The sequence below is a fragment of the Panthera onca genome, chromosome D4, assembly GCF_046562875.1.
Source record: "Panthera onca isolate mPanOnc1 chromosome D4, mPanOnc1 haplotype 2, whole genome shotgun sequence".
NCBI classification, from domain to species: Eukaryota; Metazoa; Chordata; class Mammalia; order Carnivora; family Felidae; genus Panthera; species Panthera onca.
Window position 1 is genome coordinate 50,935,067 of NC_138351.1, and position 27,931 is coordinate 50,962,997.

At 34.3% G+C, this 27,931-nt stretch overlaps 2 protein-coding genes across 5 annotated transcripts in view; one reads left to right on the forward strand and one right to left on the reverse strand.

The window, feature by feature from the left end:
• The window catches only part of IFT74 (intraflagellar transport 74), a 94,987-nt gene that overhangs the window by 12,642 nt on the left and 54,414 nt on the right, over positions 1–27,931 (forward strand). For all 4 annotated transcript variants that reach the window (XM_060609615.3, XM_060609616.3, XM_081790903.1 and 1 more), the window contains exons 3-8: positions 2,037–2,172; positions 4,458–4,506; positions 5,975–6,073; positions 6,233–6,293; positions 12,658–12,717; positions 14,262–14,323. In XM_060609615.3, the coding sequence (XP_060465598.2) occupies positions 2,037–2,172; positions 4,458–4,506; positions 5,975–6,073; positions 6,233–6,293; positions 12,658–12,717; positions 14,262–14,323 (467 nt within the window). The remainder of the gene's footprint in view (positions 1–2,036; positions 2,173–4,457; positions 4,507–5,974; positions 6,074–6,232; positions 6,294–12,657; positions 12,718–14,261; positions 14,324–27,931) is intronic.
• On the reverse strand, positions 19,377–27,560 carry LRRC19 (leucine rich repeat containing 19). The gene is made up of 5 exons (XM_060609619.2): positions 27,444–27,560; positions 23,157–23,246; positions 21,033–21,546; positions 20,197–20,382; positions 19,377–19,705 (listed from the first exon to the last, which is right to left on the reverse strand). The coding sequence occupies exons 1-5, from the start codon at positions 27,534–27,536 to the stop codon at positions 19,377–19,379; spliced, it is 1,212 nt and encodes a 403-aa protein (XP_060465602.1). The 5' UTR covers positions 27,537–27,560.

Sequence of the window (27,931 nt, forward strand, 5' to 3'; positions counted from 1 at the left end):
AACACCCCAGTCTCTCCTCCCTGGACTGGGTTTCTCAAACCATGCTGTTCAGGCAGCCCTTACAGAATAGTGCTGGTGGTCAGCCTGTTCTCCACAGTCTCCCGCACCTCTTAGGCTCTTGGCTAAGATTCAGAACCTGGTGTGTCTTAAGGGGCCCTGTGCCACGTGGATTCCATTTATTGGTGTAGCACCACTCAGCCCTGCTGGCGCCTGAAGGGTCTTTTGTCCTTGGTGGGGCAATAGACCCTCTTCCCACAGTATTGGAGGAAGGACTTACCTCTCAGCATGCCCCTGAGATTGCTACTGTGCCCTGGGGCCAGCTCCCTCTCCCCCCCAGGCTTGTGTACATGGAAGCTGCAGTGACTTCAGTCTGGTGAAATTTGCACACTTTTGAAAGCTCCTATCTTTGATCTTCAATTCCTAAGGCTGTTTGCAAAGTAGAAACTGGCACTCTCGGTATTTTTTTTCCCCAGTCCATGGTCCAGAGAAGTTTTTCTCTTGTACTAGCACAATACCACAATCCACAGCCTTTCTTTCTCTCCGTTTTGTTTCTCCACGGAAGGGGCTCCTTCCCCTCTGTGCCTACGCTGTTTTATCTCCCCCAGTTCACATAATGCATCTGTGTCCTGCTGAGCTGTCTCCCTTACCTGTGGAGACTTCTGTCACTCCACAGATTGATTTCCTGAGTGTTCCAAGTGTTCTGACCTCAATACAGCTGTGTTTGAGGGAAGGGAAGGGAAATCCCCGTAACCCTACTTCTCTGCCATCTTAACTCCTCTAGAATTTTAAATTTTAAAGAAATGTACTATCTAATTGCCGGGGTCCAGCCCCAGCAGATCCAGGGATTCCCGAAGGATGAATGGCGCCGGTGAAAAAATAAAAAATGGACACAGACAACAGCATTGTGTTTGACTGGCTGCTTTATTGTGGCAAATGTGGCATTATATTTGTTAGCAATTTCCTTGTAGCATGCGTCATCTATTTTTCTGGCATTACCTAATTCTAAAAATGTTCCTATGTGTAATCACCCATTAAGGAACAACATGGTTATTTTCTTGTAATGTTCCCTCCTGCCCTTTGCTTATTGATTAATTTCTTCACATTATTTCATTATGTATCTACGTTTATCTATAATCTATAAAGCATTTGCTTTGCTATTTTCATGAAAGGTCATCTATCAACACCTCAAGTGGAACACTTACAGGGACAGGACTTCTTAATTGTTTTTTTGAACCATTTGCGGTATAAGGAAAAAAGTTTTTGCTTTGGTCTGGGGTGCCGGGAGGGAGCCAAGAGGACCCTGGGAACCCACGCCTTATGTGTTCCCAGAGAGACAATGTATACCTAGGAACTAATGAACCATTCTGTACCTTAACCCACCAGGTCCAATCATCATCTTGAATGTCTCCTGGGGGCCAGGTGGGCCTAGGGTTGGAGTAACTTGTATCCATGGATACACTCCTTTGTTGCCGGAGTGGGGCTTTCAAATCCATTTGTTCCCTCCTTGGCTGGGAAATATATGGGGCCATCCTTCCTTTAGGTAGAGGAGTCTTTATAGGGGGTGGCAAGGGCTAGATGTAGGGCTGCATGATTTTCTTGCGGAATCTTCTTTCTTTCCCCAGTGGTTCTTTTCCCTGGGGCCTGTCGTGGGCAATTCGCCAACAGACGATTCCCCCAGGTACTTTGATTGGTAGGGGGCTGCCCTGACCAATGCTAAGGCCAAATTACATAAAAGCAGGAGTACAAGAAGCTTCACTGTCAGTGGGCCGCCCTGCAGTCCTGATCCATCCACTGTCTGGTCCCTGCCATCAGGCTGGTTGGTTAGCTTGGCTGCCGGCATCTATTGTTCATAGAATTTTAAATGTTAAAGACTTTTATTTAATATGTCCTATTTAGGAAATTCAAAAATGTAAGGAATACTTTACAAATTAAATGTAATTTTAATTTTTAAAAAATAATCTCTTTGCTGTCATAACAGTACTAGAGGTATAGTGTTTTTCTAGTTTACTAAAACTGAAATCATGTTTTTCATTTAGATGCCACCTGGAACAGCAAGACCAGGCTCTCGTGGTGGTACCATTGGGACAGGGGGAGTTCTGTCTTCTCAAATCAAAGTTGCTGATCGTCCTGTAACACAACAAGGTTTGAGTGGAATGAAAACTGGAATGAAAGGTATTTCTTTTAAAAAGACGAGTATATTTTGTATAAGAAGTATCACAGTACCATATTACTGGGGGAACCTGGGTGGCTCAGTTGGTTACTAGTGTCTGTCTTCAGCTCAGGTCATGATGTTGCAGTTTGTGAGTTCAAGTCCCGTGTTGGGGTTGCTGCTGTTACATGGAGCCCGCTTAGGATCCTCTGTCCACCCCCTCCTCAGCCCCTCCCCAACTTGAGGTCTCTCAAAAATAAACAAACACTAAAAAAAAAAAAAAATAGTACTGCAGTACCATATTAGTTAGCCAAGAAGTATAAAGAGGCCATTTTATTCAATTTTTATTCCTTGATTCACAAAATTATGGTGATGGTTAAATAAAAGTGCTGTGAAAATACACTGTGAACTTTAATCTTCATTTTTCTAAACATGGAGCTTTACTATAACTTGAAGAAATTGGAAATAATTTGAAGAAAAGCTCAGGAATGAAAATTAGGTTTCTAGTACTACATAGAAATATTCTGAAATATTTTTTGATTGTTTCCATATCAAAATTACACTATTAAGGTATTTGTGTATTTATGATAAATGACTCAAGAAGTGTTACTTTTCTAATAATTAATAATCCATTATAATACGTAACTTCTTAAGTAAGGAATTGAAGCTAACACATTTTTTACTGCATCTTTCCTTAGGCCTATGTATGTGTTTAAAAAAGCATAATGGTACACTTATGATTCAAAAATTGGTCTGTGATACATACAAATCAAAGCATGGTAAACTGCTTTATAACGAGTTTTTTATTTTCTGTATTTGTGACAGATGACTTATCAGGGATGAAGATATTCTACTGGGACAAAATTAATTATAAGATATTATGCTACCTTTTGTAATATAGTATGCCATGCCTTTCAGGAGACTTAAATTTTTTTACTTTATTATAATACCACTTAGCTCACTAAATATTAAAAAACAATTATTTAGTGGTATGTGGGTGGCTCAGTTGGTTAGCGTCTGACTTCGGCTCACGTCATGATATCACGGTTTGTGAGTTTGTGGGTTTGAGCGCTCTCTGCTGTTAGTGCAGAGTCCACTTTGGATCCTCTGTCCTCTCTTTGCCCCTCTCCCACTGGTTCCCCCTCTCTCTCTCAAAATAAATAAACTTAAAAAAAAAAAACAAAAAACACAATTTTTTAGAAATGCTTGCTTGATATCAATACTGTGAAGAAATGTCAAAATTGTATCATTGTCTAGTCTTCTCTCCCTCTTCTGATCATAGACCTCACAGTTACTACTCTCTATCCTTACTTTTTCCACTTTGCAAGGTCACCTCTGTCAAGGTTTGGACATTTAACCTAGGGGTACTTTCTTAGTCCTGCTGAAATAACTGAAATAAGATCATGTTTCTAAAAAAAGGGTCTCTAAGACAAATTATGGGAAATCATAATCTCTTGCATTGAGAAATCCACAGTCTAAATCTTCACTGTGCTTTATGATAGTTAATAGCTACTTGTAGCTATTTAAATTTAAATTAATTAAAATTAAATAAAAGATTTAGTTCTCTGCTATCATCAGCCACATTTCAAGTGTTTAATAATTCCAAGTAGCTGCTTTATTGGACAGTGTTGGTATAGAATATTTCCATTGTTGCAAAAAGTTCTATTGGATAACCCTGTTCTAGACTTTTTAAAAAATATTTATTTATTTTGAGGGAGAGACAGATTGAGAGAGACTGCAGGGGTGGGGGAGAGAGAGAGAGAGAGAGAGAGAGAGAGAGAGAGAATGAATATCTCAAGCAGGCTCTGCACATGCTCACGAACCATGAGATCATGACCTGGGCTGAAATCAAGAGTCAGCCACTTGACTTGTTGAGCCACCCTTGTGTGCCTAGACTTTCTTAGATTGAGTTTGCATTCAGTTAACCTGACCTGTAGAGTGTACTTCCTGTCTTAACACCGCTACCTTTAGTCCCATTTTTGTGATCTTAATTCAAGTTTCCATTATGTTATGATGCTAAGATATTAGTTCTCTTTTCCATTTTTTTTTAAGCAAGCTCCACACTCAATATGGGGCTTGAACTCATGACCCTTAAGATGACAAGTCACGTGCTTTATACCAACAGAGCCAGCCAGGCACCCCAGTCGTCTTTTCAATTGATTGAATCTGTCATCTTGATTATCAGATTTATTGGGGCATAAATAAGGACTCAACAGAATTATGGAGTATAATTGTGGTTGTGCTTTGGCTTTACTATTTTGGTGGTATTTCCAAACTGAACACTAATAATTAAAAAAAATTTTTTTAGGTCCCCAGAGGCAAATTTTAGACAAATCTTATTATCTTGGACTTCTTCGGTATGTTCAATAAACATTTTTTTTTTTTCCTATGCATGGTCATGAAGTTTTAACGCTGGTGCTTATTAAGATAGTTAGGTGTCTGTTGATTTTTAAGAATTATGTTGTGTTATAATTTCTGGTTAATTTGGCTGTGCTACAAAATATATGAGATAATACAAATAGGTCGAGATTTTAAATTGTATTTGTTTGCATGTGTGTGAATTAATTTATGTCAAGTTCACTATCATATAATGATAAGAATAATAATCTTTTATTATGCTTCTTTCACTAACTACTATGAAATATATTATTCATACCACTGAAATGTCATCAGTTGTGTCTAATAAGAAAGGGAAAATGCATATACTTATTTATAATATTTTAGTGCAGAGTTTTACATAAATGTATAATTGGTCAGTTGCCACAAATGTAACCTAATTTTAATTAATTCATGAAGTTCATTATGTCTCTAAGAATGAAGCTCTAAATTGAGAACTTTGTTCGTATTCTTTATCTACCTTTTTTTGCTCAGATGTCCTACTGTTCAGTCTTCATTTTTCTGCTTTATTGTATTTTGTTCTTGGCTCATCATCTATATCTTTGTCTACTATTTCCATTGCATTTAATCCATCCTTCTATCATGTCCTAAAACCTCTGTTTTCTTTTTCATTTCTTCTGCAGTCTTTTGTTTGTCAATTATCAGGATCCTTTATGGGTCTCAAACTTCTAGAAGGCAATAGAGAGAAGTGTAGGTTTTCCCCACCACTCCTTAATGCTAACATTAGCATGAGGCCAGCACTTACATAGCATCTCTTCATATCCAGCCACTTTTTAATCAAAAGAAAGAAAGGATATAGAGCTATTTTTCAGCATTGCATATCCTCACTTTTCCAGGATTTGTGCTTCTGTATCAAAAAAATGGGTCTAGGTATTTTTGTAATTGTTTGACTCTATAGCACTAGTTCTCAACTGTCCATGATTTTTGCCCCCAGGGAGCATTTGGTGATTTTTGGACATATTTTTGGTTGTCACAGCTAGGGTTGGGGGTGTGTGCTACTGACAACTTGACCAGGGATGCTGTTAAGCATTGTACAGTGCATAGGATAGCCCTTCCCCACTGCCAGAGTATCCTTTACTGACCTAAACTGTCAGCAGTGCTGCTTTTGAGAAACCCCACCTTAAAGAGTAGCAGGAGCTGTGAGGATGACAATTAGGCATCTAGTTGTGTCTATAGATTGTTATTTTGACCAGGCTTACATTCTGGTCCTATTTCATCTTAATGATCAGAAAATCTATTTCAGTTTCTTATCATTTGGGATATGCCTCATTTTAGTCAAACAGGCCACATAAATTGTTTTTCTTTTTTTAGTGAAATTTCACAAAACCATTTATATTATTGTTACACATTTATGAAAAATTTGCTTGACTAGAAAAGCTCTTTTCTGGATTAGGATTATTACTGACTTTTTTATTTCTTTCCATTTAGAAGTAAAATAAGTGAACTTACAACAGAAATTAATAAACTTCAGAAAGAAATAGAAATGTACAATCAAGAGAATTCAGTATATTTGTCATATGAAAAGAGGTGAGTAGTTTTGCAGTTAAAATTATGCAAGGTCTTTTTAAGAGCAATATTCAATGTAATATGCTTTAGAAGTTTAATACCAAATTTGTAATTATACATAATGTTTATAATGTTCTTCTTATTTAGGTGTTTATGAATGTATTTGTTTTATGCTTACAGAGCTGAGACTTTAGCTGTTGAAATCAAAGAGTTTCAAGGACAACTAGCAGACTACAATATGGTATTTGCCCTTTTCTGAGATTTTTTTGAATATTTCCATTGTTTTTTACCACTTCAAAAAATATTATTTTAGATACTAAATAATACATGAATACATGCTTATGGTGAAAGATTGTAACAAGGGAGAGTATAGAGATTAAAGCCTCCCTTTGCTTTTTCCCTCATTTTTCTCACCAGAAATCATTTGGCCTAACAGATATGTATTCTTCCAGTCTTAAGAAAATACATTTACTTGCAGATACATATTTTCCCTAACAGTATTAAAATAATCATTTTAAAAGTAGCTAAAATTTCTTGGGTACTAACTGTCATTTCTGTAAAAAAAACATTTTATCTCTCTATGGGTGGTTTTTATTATGAAATATTAAAAATTTTAATTATGTAGTGCACAGATTCTACCTCCATTCTTATGTTTCATCCAAAATACAGTGGTTGCCTTCTGCCAAAATAGAGTATGTAACATAAACATAGTTCCACCAAGGATTTTTCCTAATGTTTACTTTCTGAAGAAATAATTTCCTTGGCTTTGTTCATAACTGTCGCAATCTTTGGGGTGGTCTTGGCCCCATTACACTTTTTAGTGTCAGAATTTTCTTTCTTCTAACTCTGTAGGTGCTCTAGACGGCAGTGGCATTTGGTCTTAAAGGGGAAAACTTTTATCTCACTTCTGTTAAAAAATAGTGTTACATAAAACAAGAAACATTCTATCATAATGGTTAGGTAAATTATGCTATACCTACTTGATATTGTTATATTGTACTTATAAACAAATTTTGCTGCTTATGGAATACTGTACTTCTCAAATCTGTTTAACTGTATAATCCATAATGAACATTTTGTAGAGCCTAGTATTCAGTACAGATTTTTTTTTTAGTAAATGTTTTGTTCTGAATATGAGGAAGTTTTTTATAAAATATGAAATGACATTAGATAAAATCATTTAGCTGTACTGGAATGCATTAGGTAAATTACTTATGTAAAGATATTAATAATGTGTGAAATATGTTGTTTGCAGGTATAGAGACCTAACAACTGATACAGGGAAAACATTTAGCTGATATCTAACATATAGTAAGATCTCAAATGTTAGGTTTTATTAGTACTTACTATTCATATCAGAAGTGAGATATTATATAAACTAATACATAGTACATTAATAAAGCTTAGTGTTTCACAAAAAATTATACCCAAATAATTTGCTTTTAGTAGCCTTCCTATTCATCCATTCATCCATTGATGGACATTTGGGCTCTTTCCATACTTTGGCTATTGTTGATAGTGCTGCTGTGAACATGGTGGTGCATGTGTTCCTTCGAAACAGCAAACCTGTATCCCTTGGATAAATGCCTAGTAGTTCAATTGCTGGGTGGTAGGGTAGTTCTATTTTTAGTTTTTTGAAGAACCTGCATACTTTTTTACAGAATGGCTGCACCAGCTTGCATTCCCAAGTAGCCTTCCTATTCAAATTCTGGTTCCACAACTTGCTAAATGTCTTTTTCTGCTCTATTTAGAACTCTGCATCCCAAAGCAACAGAATATACTTTCTTCTCAAGTGCACATGGAACATTCTCCAAGATAGATCACATACTGGGTCACAAAACAGCCCTTCATAAATATACAAGAATTGAGATCATACCATGCATACTTTCAGACCACAATGCGATGAAGCTTGAAATCAACCACAGGAAAAAGTTTGGAAAACCTCCAAAAGCATGGAGGTTAAAGAACATCCTACTAAAGAATGAATGGGTCAACCAGGCAATTACAGAAGAAATTAAGAAATATATGGAAACAAACGAAAATGAAAATACAACAATCCAAACGCTTTGGGATGCAGCGAAGGCAGTCCTGAGAGGAAAATACATTGCAATCCAGGTCTATCTCAAGAAACAAGAAAAATCCCAAATACAAAATCTAACAGCACACCTAAAGGAAATAGAAGCAGAGCAGCAAAAACACCCCAAACCCAGCAGAAGAAGAGAAATAATAAAGATCAGAGCAGAAATAAACAATACAGAATCTAAAAAAACCGTAGAGCAGATCAACGAAACCAAGAGTTGGTTTTTTGAAAAAATAAACAAAATTGATAAACCTCTAGCCAGGCTTCTCAAAAAGAAAAGGGAGATGACCCAAATAGATAAAATCGTGAATGAAAATGGAATTATTACAACCAATCCCTCAGAAGTACAAGCAACTATCAGGGAATACTATGAAAAATTATATGCCAACAAATTGGACAACCTGGAAGAAATGGACAAATTCCTAAACACCCACACACTTCCAAAACTCAATCAGGAGGAAATAGAAAGCTTGAACAGAACAGACCCATAATCAGTGAAGAAATTGAATCAGTTATCAAAAATCTCCCAACAAATAAGAGTCCAGGACCAGATGGCTTCCCAGGGGAGTTCTACCAGACGTTTAAAGCAGAGATAATACCTATTCTTCTCAAGCTATTCCAAAAAACAGAAAGGGAAGGAAAACTTCCAGACTCATTCTATGAAGCTAGTATTACTTTGATTCCTAAACCAGACAGAGACCCAGTAAAAAAAGAGAACTACAGGCCAATATCCCTGATGAATATGGATGCAAAAACTCTCAATAAGATACTAGCAAATCGAATTCAACAGCATATAAAAAGAATTATTCACCATGATCAAGTGGGATTCATTCCTGGGATGCAGGGCTGGTTCAACATTCACAAGTCAATCAACGTGATACATCACATTAATAAAAGAAAAGATAACCATATGATCGTGTCAATCGATGCAGAAAAAGCATTTGACAAAATTCAGCATCCTTTCTTAATAAAAACTTTCAAGAAAGTCGGTATAGAAGGAACATACTTAAACATCATAAAAGCCATTTATAAAAAGCCCACAGCTAACATCATCCTCAATGGGGAAAAACTGACAGCTTTTTCCCTGAGATCAGGAACACGACAGGGATGTCCACTCTTTACCGCTGTTGTTTAACATAGGGTTGGAAGTTCTCATCAGCAATCAGGCGACAAAAGGACATCAAAGGCATCAAAATTGGCAAAGATGAAGTTAAGCTTTCACTTTTTGCAGATGACACGATATTATACATCGAAAATCCGATAGACTCCACCAAAAGTCTGCTAGAACTGATAACATGAATTCAGCAAAGTCACAGGATACAAAATCAATGTACAGAAATCAGTTGCATTCTTATACACTAATAATGAAGCAACAGATACAAATAAAGAAACTGATCCCATTCACAATTGCACCAAGAAGCATAAAATACCTAGGAATAAACCTGACCAAAGATGTAAAAGATCTGTATGCTGAAAACTATAGAAAGCTTATGAAGGAAATTGAAGAAGATATAAAGACATGGAAAAACATTCCGTGCTCATTGATTGGAAGAATAAATATTGTCAAAATATCAATACTACCCAAAGCTTTCTACACATTCAATGCAATCCCAATCAAAATTGCACCAGCATTCTTCTCGAAGCTAGAACAAGCAATCCTAAAATTCATATGGAATCACAAAAGGCCCCGGATACCAAAGTAATTTTCAAGAAGAAGACCAAAGCAGGAGGCATCACAATCCCAGACTTTAGCCTCTACTACAAAGCTGTAATTATCAAGACAGCATGGTATTGGCACAAAAACAGACACATAGACCAATGGAATAGAATAGAAACCCCAGAACTAGACCCACAAACGTATGGCCAACTAATCTTTGACAAAGCAGGAAAGAATATACAATGGAAAAAAGACAGTCTCTTTAACAAATGGTGCTGGGAGAACTGGACAGCAACGTGCAGAAGGTTGAAACTAGACCACTTTCTCACACCATTCACAAAAATAAACTCAAAATGGATAAAAGATCTGAATGTGAGACAGGAAACCATCAAAATCCCAGAGGAGAAAGACCTCTCTGACCTTAGCCATAGCAGTTTCTTACTTGACACATCTCCAAAGGCAAGGGAATTAAAAGCAAAAATGAACTATTGGGACCTTATCAAGATAAAAAGCTTCTGCACAGCAAAGGAAACAATCAACAAAACTAAAAGGCAACCAACGGAATGGGAAAAGATATTTGCAAATGACATATCGGACAAAGGGCTAGTATCCAAAATCTATAAAGAGCTCACCAAACTCCACACCCGAAAAACAAATAATCCAGTGAAGAAATGGGCAGAAAACATGAATAGACACTTCTCTAAAGAAGACATCCGGAAGGCCAACAGGTACATGAAAAGATGCTCAACGTCGCTCCTCATCAGGGAAATACAAATCAAAACCACACTCAGATATCACCTCACGCTAGTCAGAGTGGCCAAAATGAACAAATCAGGAGACTATAGATGCTGGAGAGGATGTGGAGAAACTGGAACCCTCTTGCACTGTTGGTGGGAATGCAAACTGGTGTAGCTGCTCTGGAAAGCAGCGTGGAGTTTCCTCAAAAAATTAAAAATAGACCTACCCTATGACCCAGCAGTAGCACTGCTAGGAATTTCCCCAGGGGATACAGGAGTACTGATGCATAGGGGCACTTGTACCCCAATGTTTATAGCAGCACTCTCAACAATAGCCAAATTATGGAAAGAGCCTAAATGTCCATCAACTGATGAATGAATAAAGAAATTGTGGTTTATGTGCACAATGGAGTACTACGTGGCAATGAGAAAGAATGAAATATGGCCCTTTGTAGCAATGTGGATGGAACTGGAGAGTGTGATGCTAAGTGAAATAAGCCATACAGAGAAAGACAGATCCCATATGATTTCACTCTTATGTGGATCCTGAGAAACTTAACAGAAACCCATGGGGGAGGGGAAGGAAAAAAAAAAAAAAGAGGTTAGAGTGGGAGAGAACCAAAGCATAAGAGACTGTTAAAAACTGAGAACAAACAGGGTTGACGGTTGGGGGGGGGGGGGGGGGTGGGAGATGGGTATTGAAGAGGGCGTTTTTTGGGATGAGCACTGGGTGTTGTATGGAAACTAATTTGACGGTAAATTTCATAAAAAAACTTAAAAAAATAAATTTCTTTATCTGCAAAATGCAGATAATATCTACTTTATAGAGTAATTGTTAAAATTAAGTGATACATATGATGGGTCCAGAACAATGTTTGGTGGAAGGCAAATATGTTAGCAATTGCTATCATTGCCTAACTTTTTGAAGGAAGCTTACCTGGTGTTGTGTTTGTGCCTTACCTTGTTGGCTTTTTTGTTGTTGTTTTTAATTTTTAGAAGACCAAGAAAATCATTTTGTATTCTCACTGGTATAAATTTGTAAATCTGTTAATAGGCTCTCTGCTGCGGAAAAGAGAGTGACCGACATTCCCCAAACTTTTTGTCTTCTTTAGACACTCCTTTTAAGGTCAAACATCTTTTCAAAGCAGGCAAAGCTCACTTTGCCACCCTAAAAATGTGACTGGCCAAATGCATAGTGTATACTTAGGTAGCTCAATATTTGTTTTTATCTTAGAAGATAAAATACACTATAAACAGTAGCTAAATTATGGAAAGAGCCAAAATGTCCATTGACTGACAAATGGATAAAGAAGATGTGATTATATATACGCAATGGAGTATTATTCAGAGATCAAAAAGAATGAAATCATGGGGTGTCCGGGTGGCTCAGTCAGTTAAGCATTGGACTTCAGCTCAGGTCATGATCTCGCAGTTCATGAGATCGAGCCCCACATTGGGCTCTGTGCTGACAGCTCAGAGCCTGGAGCCTGCTTCAGATTCTGCGTCTCCCTCTCTCTCTGTCCTTGCCCACTCACACACACTCTCTCTCTCTCTCAAAAATAAAATAAAACATTAAAAAAAATTTTTTTTAAAAGAATGAAATCATGCCATTTGCAACAACATAGATAGAACTAGAGTGTATTATGCTAAGCGACATAATTCAGTCAGAGAAAGATAAATATCATATGATTTCATTCATATGTAGGATTTAAGAAACAATAGTTAGAACATAGGGGAAAGGAAGGAAAAATAAGATAAAAACAGAGAGGGAGGCAAGTCATAAGAAACTCTTAAATACAGAGAACAAACTGAGGGTTGTTGGAAGGGTGTTGGCTGGAGGGATGGACTAAATGGGTGATGAGCATTAGGAGGCACTTTTTGGGATGAGCACTGGGTATTATATTTGAGTGATGAATCACTAAATTCTTCTCCTGAAACCATTACTACACTATATGTTAACTGGCTTGGATTTAAATAAAATTAAAAATAATAATAAAATTAAAAAAGATAAAATATTTAGAAGTAATAATTAAATGACTACTTATTGTTTTAAGATTGAATACCTATTTATGAATTATAGAGAAAATTTATGAAGACTAACAGTGTTTTATTTTTGTATCTTTGTTTTTAGTTGGTAGATAAACTTAATACCAATACTGAAATGGAAGAAGTAATGAATGATTACAACATGGTAAGAAAATTTAAAAGTATAAGTAATAGATTTACATAGATCATATCACCCAAAACAAAGCATTTATATCTAGAAATGGTTTGATAAAACCTTACACACTTTATAGATAGGTATTACTTTGATCTTAAATATTTCTATTATAGTTGACTTCCCTTAGTTGCATTTTTTTCCATTAAAGATTTTAAAGTAATCTCGATACCCAATGTGGGGTCCAACTCACAACACCAAGGTCAAGAGTTGCATGCTTTACCAACTGAGCCAGCCAGTGGCCCCTTAGTTGCTCTTTTTAAATTTCTTCCTATTGGTCATATCTCCCTAGTAGATGCTTTAGTATCTTTCTACAAGGCCATGTTTGAACTGGTCTCACACACAGCATTAGTTAGGGAGTCTTGTCTGTATTTCCTTACATATAAATTAGTTTGCAATACTTTTGTTTCAGTATTTGCACAAAAGGAACTGACTACTCACTGGAAATACAGTTGCACTTTTACAAAGTTTTATAAGAAAGAGAGAAAAGTGAATAGTTATATGATGCCAGACAATACTACTTTTTGATTGATAAATGATACTTTGTGTTCAGTGTTCTTAGATTCTTTGGTAGACGACAAAAAGATAGAAGCTAACTTATTTTGATTACAAACATTTAGGAGAAACTAACATACATATAGCTTATAGTTTATATAACTTATAATTTCTTTATATAACTTTTATATAGTTTATAATATGGCTTAGAGCTTATACAGTCAGACTATTCTGTGAAAACATAGAATTTATGAAATGACTTTCTAAATTAGAGTTCTAAAAACATGATAATTTTGTGAAATTAGTCTTAACTTTAGAACACAGGAAAATTCCCAACTTAAATATATAGATAGATAGATATATTTATATTTATATAGATTTATATAAATCTATATTTATATAATCCTATATATATAGGATTTTATTTTTGAGTAATCTCTGCACCCAGTGTTGGCCTTGAACTCAAAACCCCAAGATGAAGAGTCATGCACTCTACCCACTAAGCCAGCTGGGCGCCACTAAAAGTATATTTTTCATGACAAATGTAAAATGTGAAAACCTCTTTATGTGTTTTGTCAGTTGTTTGGGATAGGTCAAAATTCTAGGCTGAATATGCACAGGTAGAGTCACATAGGAGTACTCAGGGTAAAATTCTGAATAATTTAAGAATAAAACTTGCGTTGGCCCTTAATTCAGCATATTACTAATCAACTGTTGAACAGCCAATAAATAATAGATTCTGTTTACATAAATTAAGTTTACATTGGATTATTTGATAGATCACTAAAGAACAGTGAATATTTTTGGTTTGAGATTACAATGCCTGTGAAAAAGACTTCCTTTTCCAGGGTTGTAGTTCGTTCAGTGAAATAAGTACCGTATTTTTTTTTTTTTTAACTTTGACAGTGGCGTTAGGATTATGATAATCTCTCAAGTTGTTTATGACCAGCATACCTTTTAAAGAAGTAGCTCAGTTGAATGGTAATTTTTATCACTAACTTCTGTGTTAACTCTTTATTCAGCTTAAAGCTCAAAATGATCGAGAAACACAAAGTATGGATATCATATTTACTGAAAGACAAGCGTAAGTACAATCCATGTAGAAATCAAACATTTACAAGTGCACTGTATTAGGCAATTTAACTTTGGAGTCCTTTATTTCCTGATAAATTTTCTCGTTTTCCTCTGTTACATTTTTTTATTTTAAAAATTTGAATATTTGCAAAACAAATTTTATTGTTTATACATTTGTTATCTTCATTTACCACTAAGAAGCCAAATCCTGTATAAATAAAATAACTACATAGATTAGATAAATAAAATTTCTGTTTTAAGTACTTTAAAATCTAAGATGGATGAGAACATCTCCATCTCTGCCACTTTTAATTTTATTAATTTTATTTTATTTTTAATTTTTTTAAGGTTTATTTATTTTGAAAGAGGACATGAACAGGGGAGGGGCAGAGAGAGAGAGAGAGGGAGAATCCCAAGCAGGCTCTGCTGTGTCAGCGCAGAGCCTCACTCAGGCTTGGTCTCAGGAACTGCGAGAGCACGACCTGAGCCAAAATCAAGAGTCAGATGTTCAACCAACTGAGCACCCAGGTGCCCCTACCACTTGTAATTTTAACCTGAGCTTTTTAACTATTTTGAATTATGATATTTAAGTCCCAGCCTAATAAAAGGGACATTATTAGTGAGCTTTTTATATTATTTCATTTTTCAATTATTAGTTTATAATTAATAGTTATATTAATGCATATATATATATATATATGGATCTTTATATATAACATGTTTAAAGAACATGTGGCAGTGACAGCAATGTCTACAAAGATGTAGATGTGATGTGGTTATCTTAGTCCGTTTGGGATGCTATAACAAAATACCATAAACTTTGTATTTTATAAACAACCAGAATTTGTTGCTCACAGTTCTAGAGGCTGAGAAGACCAAGCTCAAGGCACCAGCATGGTCCCATTCTGGTGAAGGCCCTCTTCATGGTTCATACCAGGCATTTTCTTGCTGTATCCTCCCATGGTAGAGGGGGTCTGTGGGATCTCTTTTATAAACGTGCTGATCCTATTCATGAGTGCTTCAGCCTCATTACCTAGTCAGTACCCAAAGACTGCACCTACTAATACCTTTGGGGGTTAGCATTTCAACCCAAATTTTGGAGTGACATAAATATTCAGATAACAGCAGTTAACATAATTATTCTTCATTGATTTTTAGCCTTAATTAAATACTATTTAAGGCAATGCAAACATAAAAAGATAAGCTATTATACACACACCCCATACATATTTTGTCTCAGAATTTTATCAGTATTAATCTCTTTGAGAGCGAGGATAATAAGTAACCATAATTACTGAAATTCTGTAACACCACATATACTGTCCTATTACTTATGCATGTAGAGTAAATATTTGATAAAGAATAGGATGTTTACAGGTAATTTTAAAACATTTGGAAGATAAATATAATTTTTCTGTTGATTAAAAACAAAGGAATCTCTTTTTCCTCATCTATCGTTTGATGCTGTTATAAAGTGTGCCTTAGAAATTACAAATCCTGGAAGTCCCTTCCCATTTACAAAGCAAATTCCATATTTATGGTGACCAGGTTGTTACTAGAAAATTTTCTTTTTTACTGTTGTTTTTGTTCTGGTTTTAAACCATTTAGCAAGTATTTATCAATTACCATACATAAAATACTCTCCTAGGTACCTAAGGAATAAATAATAAACTGTAGTCCATTTATATTTTATAACGGACTTTGGTAAAAAAAACTATATAAAGTGTTTTTTATAGAGTATAGAACCTTTAGAGTCTAGAACATTTAGGTCCTCATTTCCTCATTTATCTGCAGTTTTATAATATTCAAGTCAGATTTGTATATATCATATGTACATGTTTTATAGATATTTCATCCAGAAAGATAACTGACAGATTATAAATTTAAGAATGCCACAGGCTTTATGTCTATTAGGTTCATTTAGTTGAGGAAAAAGTTCTTAAAATATGGTAGTTTGTCCTGAAATGTGAGAACTTTCAAACTTAATATCGGCGGTTTGTAATTGAGGCTGAGTGAAATTGGTTCTCCTGACCCTTTTAAGCAGAAAATTAAATTAAGAACAAAAGTTACCTTCAATAAGTTTACTTTTATATGCAGAGGGATAGACTTACTTCATGTGTTAATCAGATGGTCAACATCTCAATAACACAAGGCTGTATCTTGACCACATTCAAAGGGAACAAGTAATTTCATACCTTGAGAAGGCAAGTCTAAAACTTTTTTTCATTCTCTTTTATAGTACTACCATTTAGTGATTTAGTGTGGTGACTAAACCATCTGGTTTATTATGTAACACCTATTCATAATAAGTTAGTTATATTATGCAGCCTTAATATATTACTACAGCATTAAGAAACTTGGTTTTAATTTAGTTTCACATGCCAAAAAAAAAAAAATTTAGTTTTGCATGCCAATATTCAATTATAAGAGTTTTAAGAGAATAGATGTAGTTTGCTCATGTAGTATTTCATTTTACTACATTTTTTTCAGTATTAATATTTGGCTCTTAGGAAATGATATTTTGGTAAAATAATACCTTTTTAGAAAAAGGTGCATTTTTGGGAATGCAACCTGGTGCAGCCACTCTGGAAAACAGTATGGAGGTTCCTCAAAAAACTAAAAATAGAACTACCCTATGACCCAGTAATTGATCCACGGGATACAGGTGTGCTGTTTCGAAGGGACACATGCACCCTCATGTGTATAGCAGCACTATCAACAATAGCTAAAGTTTGGAAAGAGCCCAAATGTCCACTGATGGATGAATGGATAAAGAAGATGTGGTATGTATATACAATGGAGTATTACTTGGCAATCAAAAAGAATGAAATCTTGCCATTTGCAACTACGTGGATGGAACTGGAGGGTATTATGCTAAGTGAAATTAGTCAGAGAAAGACAAATACCATGACTTCACTCATATGAGGAATTTAAGAGACAAAACAGATGAACATAAGAGAAGGGAAACAAAAATAATATAAAAACGGGAAGGGGGACAAAACAGAAGAGACTCATAAATATGGAGAACAAACTGAGGGTTACTGGAGGGGTTGTGGGAGGGGGGATGGGGGTAAGGGGCACTAAGAATCTATTCCTGAAATCATTGTTGCACTATATGCTAACTAATTTGGATGTAAATTTTAAAAAATTTAAAAAAAAAAGGTGCATTTTGTTTCCATAATTATCTCTTATAATTGAGATTTAAAACAATAAAGTATAAATGATATTATTTAGTAGGAAATTTTACATGTAAAACATTTATGTCCTTTATTGAAAACATGTTTTTATAAACACAGACAAATATGCATTATAAATAAGTGAGTTCTATTTGACAGGGCATATATATATCATCCTTAACAGTTTTTATTTTCCTCATTAGACATTTGAGCTGAATTTACTATTGATATAATGGCTATTCTGCAGAATATAACATATATCTACATTATCTTTAGTTTCTTTTTTCTAAGAAACTATTAGGTGCATAGGCATTTTGAGAAATGACACAAAAATAAAACAGTGTATTATACGCTTATGTTCCCATCTCCCAGCTCCATCAGCTCATATCCATTCCTGCTCCATACAGACCTCTAGGCACTCACTGCTGCCTTCCCTGTATTACGATGAAGTTCTAAAGATACTGTATTATTTCATCTATAAATGTATTTTATTTTAGTGTTTTAGAGATGTTCTTTTCTCTAAAAGATATAGATAAATACACTTAATTTCCACCCATATGGAAGGTAAAAATGATGGATTGTTTTTTACAGCTTTTAATGCCACTGTTTGCATTAAGTTGTTAAATTATGATTGCAGCCACCTGAATTAGTAAATAATAAGAATTAGTAAATAATTAACTTCAGACCCTTCCTATAATAGTTTAAGGCCATTGTTGTCCAAACTACATTTTTTGGACCATTAATGTGCTATGAACTCTTTATGGGCATACTTCAAATAAAGGGTTTTGTTGTCAAGTTAAGTTTGGAAAATTCTTAAAACTTGGTTCTTGAAGAGCAGAGTATTTTAGCTTAGTAGAGTTTCAAATAAGTCATATGACAAAGAATCTTGTTTCACTTTGTTTAAACTCAGTATTTCCTATAGGAATTCTGTAGTAATTTGACCATGTACCTTTTTTCCCCCTTATAAATATTTCTGGGCATTTTTCTGGAAATTAATATTCTGTAAAACAATTTGGGAAACATTGCTCCATCTACAGGATCCCAACCAGCTGTGCCTGGACTATCAGAAATTTCTCACGTCCAGCCAAATTCATTTGAATAGAGTTCTCCTAAGAGAGGTAAAAAAAAATAGATTTTTAAAAACAGGATTCACAGATACTTGTGATAGCCACTTTGGAAGCCACCATACTGTTCATTTGTGACGATCATGCATTATGGTGATGGTCTTTCTTTATAGACAAAATCAGTACTTTTTTTTTTTTTTTTTTTTTTTTTTTTTTTTTTTTGGAAATCAGTAGTAACTTGTTAGGGATTGTGCTTGGACATTGTGTCTGGGCTTTAAGTTAGTACTAAATTTTCAGGAAATTTATTGTGCTAATTCTGGAAGCATTGAAAAAATATTTTCCAATTCCATGAATTCATCCTATGAGCATAAAATCAATCTTAGTCCATTGTATATTTAAGCTTCTTCACTTTGACTTCTCATATCCAAAACCTTTATTTTTCACTTACTCCAGTCAATAAATGTTAATATAATTTAATATGTAGTGAATCAAATATCTGGGCTAATATGAGAATCAATTCATTTTAATTAATGAATAATTTACTTTAGGTCTTTTTCTTATTAGGATGTATGGTCTCCTGAATACTGCTGAGAAAAGTAATGCTTCTGTTGTAACTGTTAGCTACCGGATAATGTTGTTTACTATATTTGCACATACTTGCTCAGTACCAATGAGAAAAACATGATTTTATGATATTCATGTGTTGTAATTAATATGAAAGTACTACTAGCCACAGTTTGGTATGTCACATGCCTAATCTCTATCTATGTCTAAACTGTGAGTGAGCCAATAACATTTTTAAAGAATCAAACATTGAAGAGAATTAATTTTCTTCACGTAATTCATGAGTATCTATATATTTGTCTTCAATAAACCCATCATCGTCTATTACAAATGAATGTAGTTGTTCAAATATTACTGTAGTTTCTTCAGAGTTTGTATGTGAGGCCTGTGAAAGAGAACTTGAATTTCCAGTAAAACCGTCTTCATAGGTTTCTGCTTCATGCTCTTCCAGGCGATGATGATTGTAACTAAGCAGAAAATTATACCATATTGGGCATTTGATAGCAATAAAAATGAGGAATGAAGTCATCAGTACAGTGACTACCACACCGAGAAGAAAAGCCCAGCTTTTTCCAAGAAGTTTATGTTCTTAATGGGAATACCGAGAAAGAGAGAGAAAGAGATTTTGTTAAATTGACAAAAATAAAATAATCATAATTACATGTCCTAATAACTCCATAGTATTGGTATTAGAAATAAACACACATTCTAATTTTCTTTAAACAAAAGTTACTAAGACTACAATAAATTAAGATATTTCATAGTGTGGTGAGAAAATACCTTTTTTTCAAAATAGCTACCTATCTTTGCAGATACTGTTTATCAATTCACCTTAAAACATTATTGATTTATACCTGTTGAGAATTGTTACTTAACCAGTCAAAAGTAAGGCTCAGAGAAGTTAAAGAAGTTGCATTATGGCATTGGATGGTAACTGGCAGAACCTGGTTTGGAAGCCTAGTATTTTGTAAATCTTTTGTTTAAATGAGGAATTGTTCTTTTACATTGTTTCCAGAAATTTAAAATTCAGTTTATTTAGTCTACTGCCCCAATATTAATATTTAAGACCAGTACATTACCTGAATTTTTTAAGTTGTTCAAAGAGCTGTTAAATGTTGAATTGTTAATGGACTGAGAGTGGTTATAAAGATCTTCATTTATAGGTGGAGAAAATTTTGAGTAACACTCAGCATTGTATGGTACTGTTGTGATACTATAGCGTTTCAGGATATCTGGGTAGGCACATGTGGTGATGTTCTCATTTTCTGGTAAATCAGAATTAAGATTTGTTACGGAAAATAGGATTAATAATATTAATAAATTTTTATAGCTAACATTTTATAATTATTTTTACCTAGAATTGTTGGTAATGACCTGTTGTCATTAAAGATATATGAAAGAAACTCTTGTATTTGCCTAGCAACACTATAAGGGAAAGATTCATATTCTTGTTTATTAAGTTATTTTATGAATATAGTTCAAGTGTAATATGTTTATTGTTTAGTTTATGTATTAAAGTAAAGATGGTATGATTAAGATTGTGGTGAAAATTGATCACAGGCAGAGCATGGTTTACAGTTAAGCAAATAGGGCACCTGTTTTTATCTACTCTCTGGCAGGATATCCTAAGAAAAGGAAATACCTAAAAAAAATTACTCTTATGTATTCACACTGCAAACTTAATACATGAAGTGATAGTATCATTTCACATATATAGAACATTTAAAAAATTTTTTTTTTTCCTGAAAGGCAGAGGAAGAACATCTATTCAGCAATTACTTTTCAGTGTTTCTTCCTGCTTCCCTTAAACAGGAATAGTTTCTTTTTCTTTAAAACATGAAGTGAGAGACTTTCCTGGGGTGGAACAATAAAAAATCAATCACATTTTGGTTTTGATTAAATTATGTTAGCTTACCTAGTGTCACATTTGAGGTGTTCAACCATTTCTGCAAATTCAGTAGACTACAAGAGCAGTTCCATGGATTTCCATATAAAATTATTGATTCCAGATGAAACATTCGTGGTACATCAAAATAGCTTATCAAATTACCTTGCAGATTCAGAAGTATTAGGTTTTTTAGAGGCACAAATATATCAGGATTCAGTTGAAATATTTTGTTTTGACAGAGATGTAACTGTTTTAGTTTATTTAAGCCTATGAACGCATCCTGTTGAATTATGTGGATGGAGTTTGTACACATATTTAAAATTTCTAGGTTGGAGAGGTTACCAAAGCTGTTATTATATAACATAATGATATTGTTCTCAATCAAATAGAGTTCAGTGAGTAAAAAATAGGTCTGTAGAACCCTTATGTCTGTAACATTCAGAGAAATTTGGTTATAACTGAGATCAAGTATAGTAATGTTTTTATTGATATCCACTGGAATCAACGAATAATTCATTTCAGTGAAATTATATTTGACTTCCTAAAAAAGAAAAAATCAGAAATTAATTAGGAAAAATATTAACAGAATTTCCCAAATTTTCATATCCAGGTGATTAGATATTTAGGATAAAATAGTTTTAGGGAATATTTCCTCTCTAATATTTGATGTTCCAGTGTAAAAAAGGTAAAGAAAATACTTTTATTTCTTTATCGGGATGAAATACTGAAGATTAAGGAAATTCTGATACATGTAATCGAGCAAAGATCTTCTAGTTTACCATATATACTTTGTGTTATTACAGAAAGAAAGAATATGGGTGTAATTCCATTTATGTATGTGGAAATACATGGCAAATAATAATTCTCCTATTTAGTACTTCATTTGTGCAGATTTATAATGAAATTTAAAATTTGTTGTTTTTAAAAATCAGAGCTACCAACACTAGGGCTATTAAATCATTAAATCATTCAGAAATATTACTCAAGATATAAATCTATAGAATTAACAGCTCAAAGTTTTGTGTTTTAAAAGAAAATATTTATTGGGGCACCAGGGTGGCTTAGTTAAACGTCCAACTCAACTCTGGCTCAGGTCGAGCTGCGTCCCGGGCTCTGCACTGGGCATGGAACCTGCTTAACATTCTCTCTCTTCCTTGCTCTCTGTCCCTTCCCTGCTTATGTTCTCTCTCAAAAAAAATGAAAATACATACTTTATTAATTTTTTTAAGTAATATCTGTACCCAGCATGGGGCTTGAACTCATGATCCCAAGATCAAGAATCATGTCCTACTGACTGAGCCAGCCAGGTGCCCCCAGAAAATATTTATTTTATAACAGAAATTGAACCATGTATTGAATTTAAGAGCCAGGAAGCATGAAGAAGTGCTTTCCTTATTTGGGTATAGAGCCAAAAAAATAGTTCTTATTTTGACTATTTTTGCAATTGAAGTATCTCCCTAAAAACAATAATGTAACAACAATAATTTTCCTCATAAATATATGATTTTTTTTAAAAAAAATTTCCTACATTTTAAAAAGTAGTGTTTGGGGGTGCCTGGCTGGTTCAGTTGGTAGAGCATGTGACTCTTAATCTTCAGGCCCTGAGTTTGAGCCCCACTTTGGGAGTAGAGATTACTTAAAACAAGACAGTGGTGTTTATGTCCTGAAACTAATCTCACATTTTATAGTGAAAACTTTTAAAGAACTAAGTTAAAAAAAAAAATGGGGGCACCTGGGTGGCTCAGTCATTTGTGTCCGACTCTTGATTTCGACTCAGGTCATGATCCCAGGGTTGTGGGATCAAGTCCCGCGTTTGGCTCCGTGGCTGAGCATTGAGCCTACTTGTTTCTCTTTCTCTCTCTCCTCTCTCTCTCTCCCCCCGCCCCCCATCTGCCCCTTTCCACCACTCGAACATGTGCTCTCTGTCTAAAATAAAAAAATAAATAAAAAGCATGTGTTTTCAATTTATAAAAAAAAATTTATAGACTGCTTTTGTCAAATTAGAATCCAGCTTACATATCACAGATTTTGAATATAGACAGCTAAACATTTGGTTATGATAGCTTGGATTTTTTTTCTTTTATTGTCTTGGGATATTTTACTAAATGTACACAAAGTATACCTTTGAAAATATTGGTTGTAAAAACTTACTGTTCTAGAAGACTGGCTGTCGTCTGATAACAATAGCCTGGAGAGGGGCCAAAACAAGATTGTGATGCATGTAGTTTTCATATCGCAAGCCTGATAGAAAAGAGAGTATTTCCATCTCAGTAGGATACTAGAACTTTAGAGATGATTGAGGACATTTTTATTTCCTTTTTTCTCCTTGTAAATCCATTTTTTCTTAAAATATGTAAAATGTAAAACAAGTACATGTCCCTGAACTCTTCCTTGCTCTCTAATCTTAACAAATTGGAAAGCTCCTGGCAAATGAAATTTGAATATATTTTAGAATGTTTATGAGTTCCTGAATTGATTGAAAAGAAATTTAATAGAACTGGTTGTGTATTTTAAAATTTTAATAATGTGCGTGAAAGAAAGTTTTACATACATATATACGTGTACATGTTTAATATGCTTATATTGTTATTTCTTGTTTTTTTTTAGATTTTAGGCATTGTCTGTTGGTATAATCCATTGACTTAAAACCGTAGGAGATGAGAGCCTTCAGCTCTTTTTCAAACACTTGCTACCTTCATCTCCAATCCATCAAATGTATGCTTTTTATCTCTTCATTCTCCAAACATAGTTACTTATAATTTTGGCTAGATGAGTATTCAGGGCTTATATTATCATGAACGTATAAATACTGTTAATGGCTGAGCCATGTAACAGGATTACTTTCCTGTTCCTGTACACTTTTTTTTTCCTCTAAATTACTGTATTTTTCATGTGCTTAGTTTTCTTTTTTATTTTTTTTATGAATTGATACCTAAACTCTCCCCTAACATATCGCTAAATAGTTTATACTTATTAGATATTTAATGTTCCATCTTCTTAAAGAAGTCTCTCCTTAGGCCTTACTTAGAATGAAATTGCTGGACTTTTTCTTGGGAATCCCTAAATGTTATTATCCTTAGTTTTTTTGTTTTGTTTTGTTTTGTTTTGTTTTTCTCTTGGACTGGTTGGCTTTCCCAAAATGATTTTCAACTGTCTGAACAGATAAGGCCAGGTAGTGAGCTGAGAGCTGAGTGGTGAAAAAGGGGGGGTTTATCTCAGTAATTAGTATGTAAACTTTAAATTTTTTTTTTCAACGTTTTTTATTTATTTTTGGGACAGAGAGAGACAGAGCACGAACGGGGGAGGGGCAGAGAGAGAGGGAGACACAGAATCAGAAACAGGCTCCAGGCTCCGAGCCATCAGCCCAGAGCCTGACGCGGGGCTCGAACTCACAGACCACGAGATCGTGACCTGGCTGAAGTCGGACGCTTAACTGACTGCGCCACCCAGGCGCCCCTGTAAACTTTAACTTACTCCCCGTTTTTGGCCCAACATTCCTGCATTCACTTGTGCTTAGTGCCCAGATTCCCTTTGTTGTATTCTCCCTAGAGGGAAAAAAACACCTCAGTCTTGTGCTTATGTAGGAGAGGAACTTTACTTGGCTGGGCAGAGGCAAGGAGGAAGAATTTTAACTATGTTTTATTCCTTTCTTCTCCAGTTCCAGAGTACCTGGTGCTGCCAGTTTCTGGGTCATTTGTGGGTTCTATGGTATAATTCAAGCAACTTCTCAGCTTGCCCCACTACTGGCTTGGAAACATTTTGCTTTCCTAGATTCTATTTAACCATTAACTTTCAAGTTTCTTGGTTTTATTGCTGTTGCCCTCTCTTCCATTCTCTTTGTCCTTATTACTTTTTATTTTCATTTAAGTCAGGTTTGGGTCAGGAGTCAAAGTTAACATGTACATCCAACATGCCATCTTTAACTGGAAATTGCCATTAATTTGAGTAAACTCTTGATGCTAAATAATTACTTTCCATTTAGTCATTTTATTCATGACCTTGATGTTTCTTGTTTTTATCTGTTTTCTTAAAGTCAGCATTAGAAAACTATATTGCAAACAAATGATCATTTAAGAGGATATGAATATATCCTGTTATAATCCTTATTGGCTTTCTGAAATTTAGTCTTTTAAATCTTATAGCATTTCTTGCAATGTGATACTTAATATTTTAAAGGGTAAGTTTATTCCATCAGAGCAGGAAGTAGAAAACTGTTCAGAATGAGCAAGCCTCATTTCAAGTTATAAAATCTGTTGTTGCCTCATTAGCAATGAGGAATTTACTGTTATTTCAGTTTTGGTCTATTTTAGTTCACTTTCTCATTACCTTCAGTATGTTGATTTGTTTATACTTATATCTCTTTTATTTCTCCTTTACCATAGTTAAATTTATTAGAAAAAGCCACTGCTGTCCTAGAATGCACAAACTGGATGTAGACTCAGAATCAGATTCTTTTAGAATCAGATTTAGAATCTGATTCTTTTAAAATCAGAAATGTGTTCAAGCTCTTATTCCAGAACATTGTCCACAAAAGGGGATCCCTAATTCATACATAAAAGGTACTTTACCCCTGTTTAACAACCTCTAGGAACATGTGTACAGCCTTGTCAATGGCTTGTGTCAGTATTTATCAGTGGGGTAGCAAAGTTCTTAGTGAGGGTGCAAATGTAGGTAAGGTAGTGGTGAGTAAGGAAAAGTCCTATTTTTTTCAGAAATAAGTAGGATAGGGATCATTAAAGGAAGCAAATAGGCTACAAAAAAAATGAGCTGATTCTAAGAAATTATGTGGAAAAGAAGCAGCTAAAAGTATGTAATGGAGAGATCAGGCAGGACTATAAACCAATGTGGATCTTTATCCTCTATTTAATACTAATAATTGCTTTCTCTAGTGTGCTAAAGGTGATAAAATTGGAAAAGTATTTTTCCCCATTTTTTGATAAATTTCAGAGTTAGGAGCAATATATATGCAGAGCTTAAGGTAGATTCTGTATAAGAAATTGTTCAGCAAATCTCAAGCATTGTTAGGTCTAAAGCTATGAAATGCATTGATTGGACTACACAGTCTGTGGGGCTTTTCATATATTGTGTGTGTCTTTTGGAAGGGGAAAGATTAAAAGAGGGGGTGGGGGCACCTGGATGGCGCAGTCGGTTAAGTGTCCGACTTCAGCTCAGGTCATGATCTTGCAGTTCGTGGGTTTGAGCTCCTCATCGTCGGGCTCTGTGCTGACAGCTCAGAGCCTGAAACCTGCAGATTCTGTGTCTCCCTTTCTCTCGGCCCCTCCCCTGCTTGTACTCTGTCTCTCTCAAAAATAAATATTAAAAAAAAATTTTTTTTAATAAATAAAAGAGGGAGTGGATGTTGACCATCACAACCTGAGTAGAGAAGTCCCTAGACAAAAACATTTGCTAGCATTATTGGCTATCTTAAAGAAATCAGGTGGGTGGAATAGCTAGCCAGTAGATAGGTAATACAGATTATCCTTGAGTCACTTTACCCCATTTAAAACATTGGTGTAAAAAGAAGATATCTATTACTGCCTTTTTCCTCCCATTGGAATTTTTTCTCAATTTGAAATTTATTTTGAAATGATACTTGGGTTTGAATTTAGTGATAAAAAAATAAAGAACAAATGGAATAGCAGTTTCTTTTAATTTACAAAATAAAGTGCCTTTTGACTTAGCTTACAGCCTACCTTACAGGAAAAAAAAGCTTTACACAAAAGTAAATAATAGGTAAAGAATAGTGTTCCCCTTAGTGCATTTTCAAGTATAAGTTTCTTGGGAGTTTTTGGTTATTTACTTCCTATGACTTTCATACCATGAAATAAAAAGATGCTGCAATTATGTTGGTTTTGTTAAATAAAATGTATATATAGGTTTGCCATTAAATATTTTAGTTACGCCAGAATTTGATGTGTTTGAAGATATTAACAGTTCATGATTAACTTCACTTTTGTAGTCAACCATTTTATAGATTTTTTTTTGCAAACTTAAACATTTTTATAATGGAAAATTTCAAGAGAAAACCTCTGCACAAGGAGAATAGTCACACCTAGTTTCAGCAATTACCAATTAGCGGCCAGTTTTTTTTTTTTTTTTTTTCATCTTTTAAATTTGTTTTAAGTTAATGTCATTTTTCAGAATGTTCTGTGATTAACATATTTCAAAATAAAAAGATCTTATATATTTGATTAGCTAGATGCAACCTTTTTCCCCCCAAAAAAGAAAAATTAGTTTGCATTGCATTATAACTTTATTCAAGAAAGTTTTTTGGCCATGTCCCAGGTGTATATTTCTAAAGTAGATAATGTGAAGATATAATCATATTTTCTCCTCTTTCATCACTTATTAAAGATTTTTGTACAGACTTAACAAATCTAAATATGTTTTTTTTAATTCACCAGCAACCACCAAACGTATAAATATATAGGATCTTACCTTTACTTTTTTCTTTTGTCTCTGAGATTCGTGTGCTAAGGAGTCTACTGTTTCTTCTACACCATTAAAAAAAAGTATGTCATATGATTGCATTTCACTTATGTTTTAACCTTTGTACCTGGTGAACACGTGATTAAAAAAAACTAGACTTCCTTAGCAAAAGATTGACTAGAAGAATAATTTCTTAAAGTCATCTTTGACTTTTTTAGCGTAACAAATAAAGTGCGTTGCTTAATCTTTGTGTTTCTTAATTACTCTTGAAAAATTTAAATATTAGCAAATCCACTTTGCAAGTTAAAGTATATAATATTGAGAATGCATACTTTAAAAGATATATTGTTAGAGTGATTTAAAGTTAGTCCTAAAGGTATTTTGTGTTTAGAAAGATTCAAGTTGAAAAGATACCACCAAGTTTTGTATTCCCCTGAGTTTCAACTTTGTTATTTACTCATTTTTATGACACTGTCATTGGTGGTTTTACTGCCAAG

What these genes read in the sequence shown, in the direction of transcription:
- LRRC19 (XM_060609619.2), bottom strand. Translation starts at nt 27,536, where the DNA reads ATGCAATCATATGACATACTTTTTTTTAATGGTGTAGAAGAAACAGTA. An exon ending in GACAAAAGAAAAAAGTAAAG is followed by an intron (nt 23,247 to 27,443) that starts GTAAGATCCTAT and finishes CTTTTCTATCAG; the next exon opens with GCTTGCGATATGAAAACTAC. An exon ending in CACCTCAAATGTGACACTAG is followed by an intron (nt 20,383 to 21,032) that starts GTAAGCTAACAT and finishes CTGATTTACCAG; the next exon opens with AAAATGAGAACATCACCACA.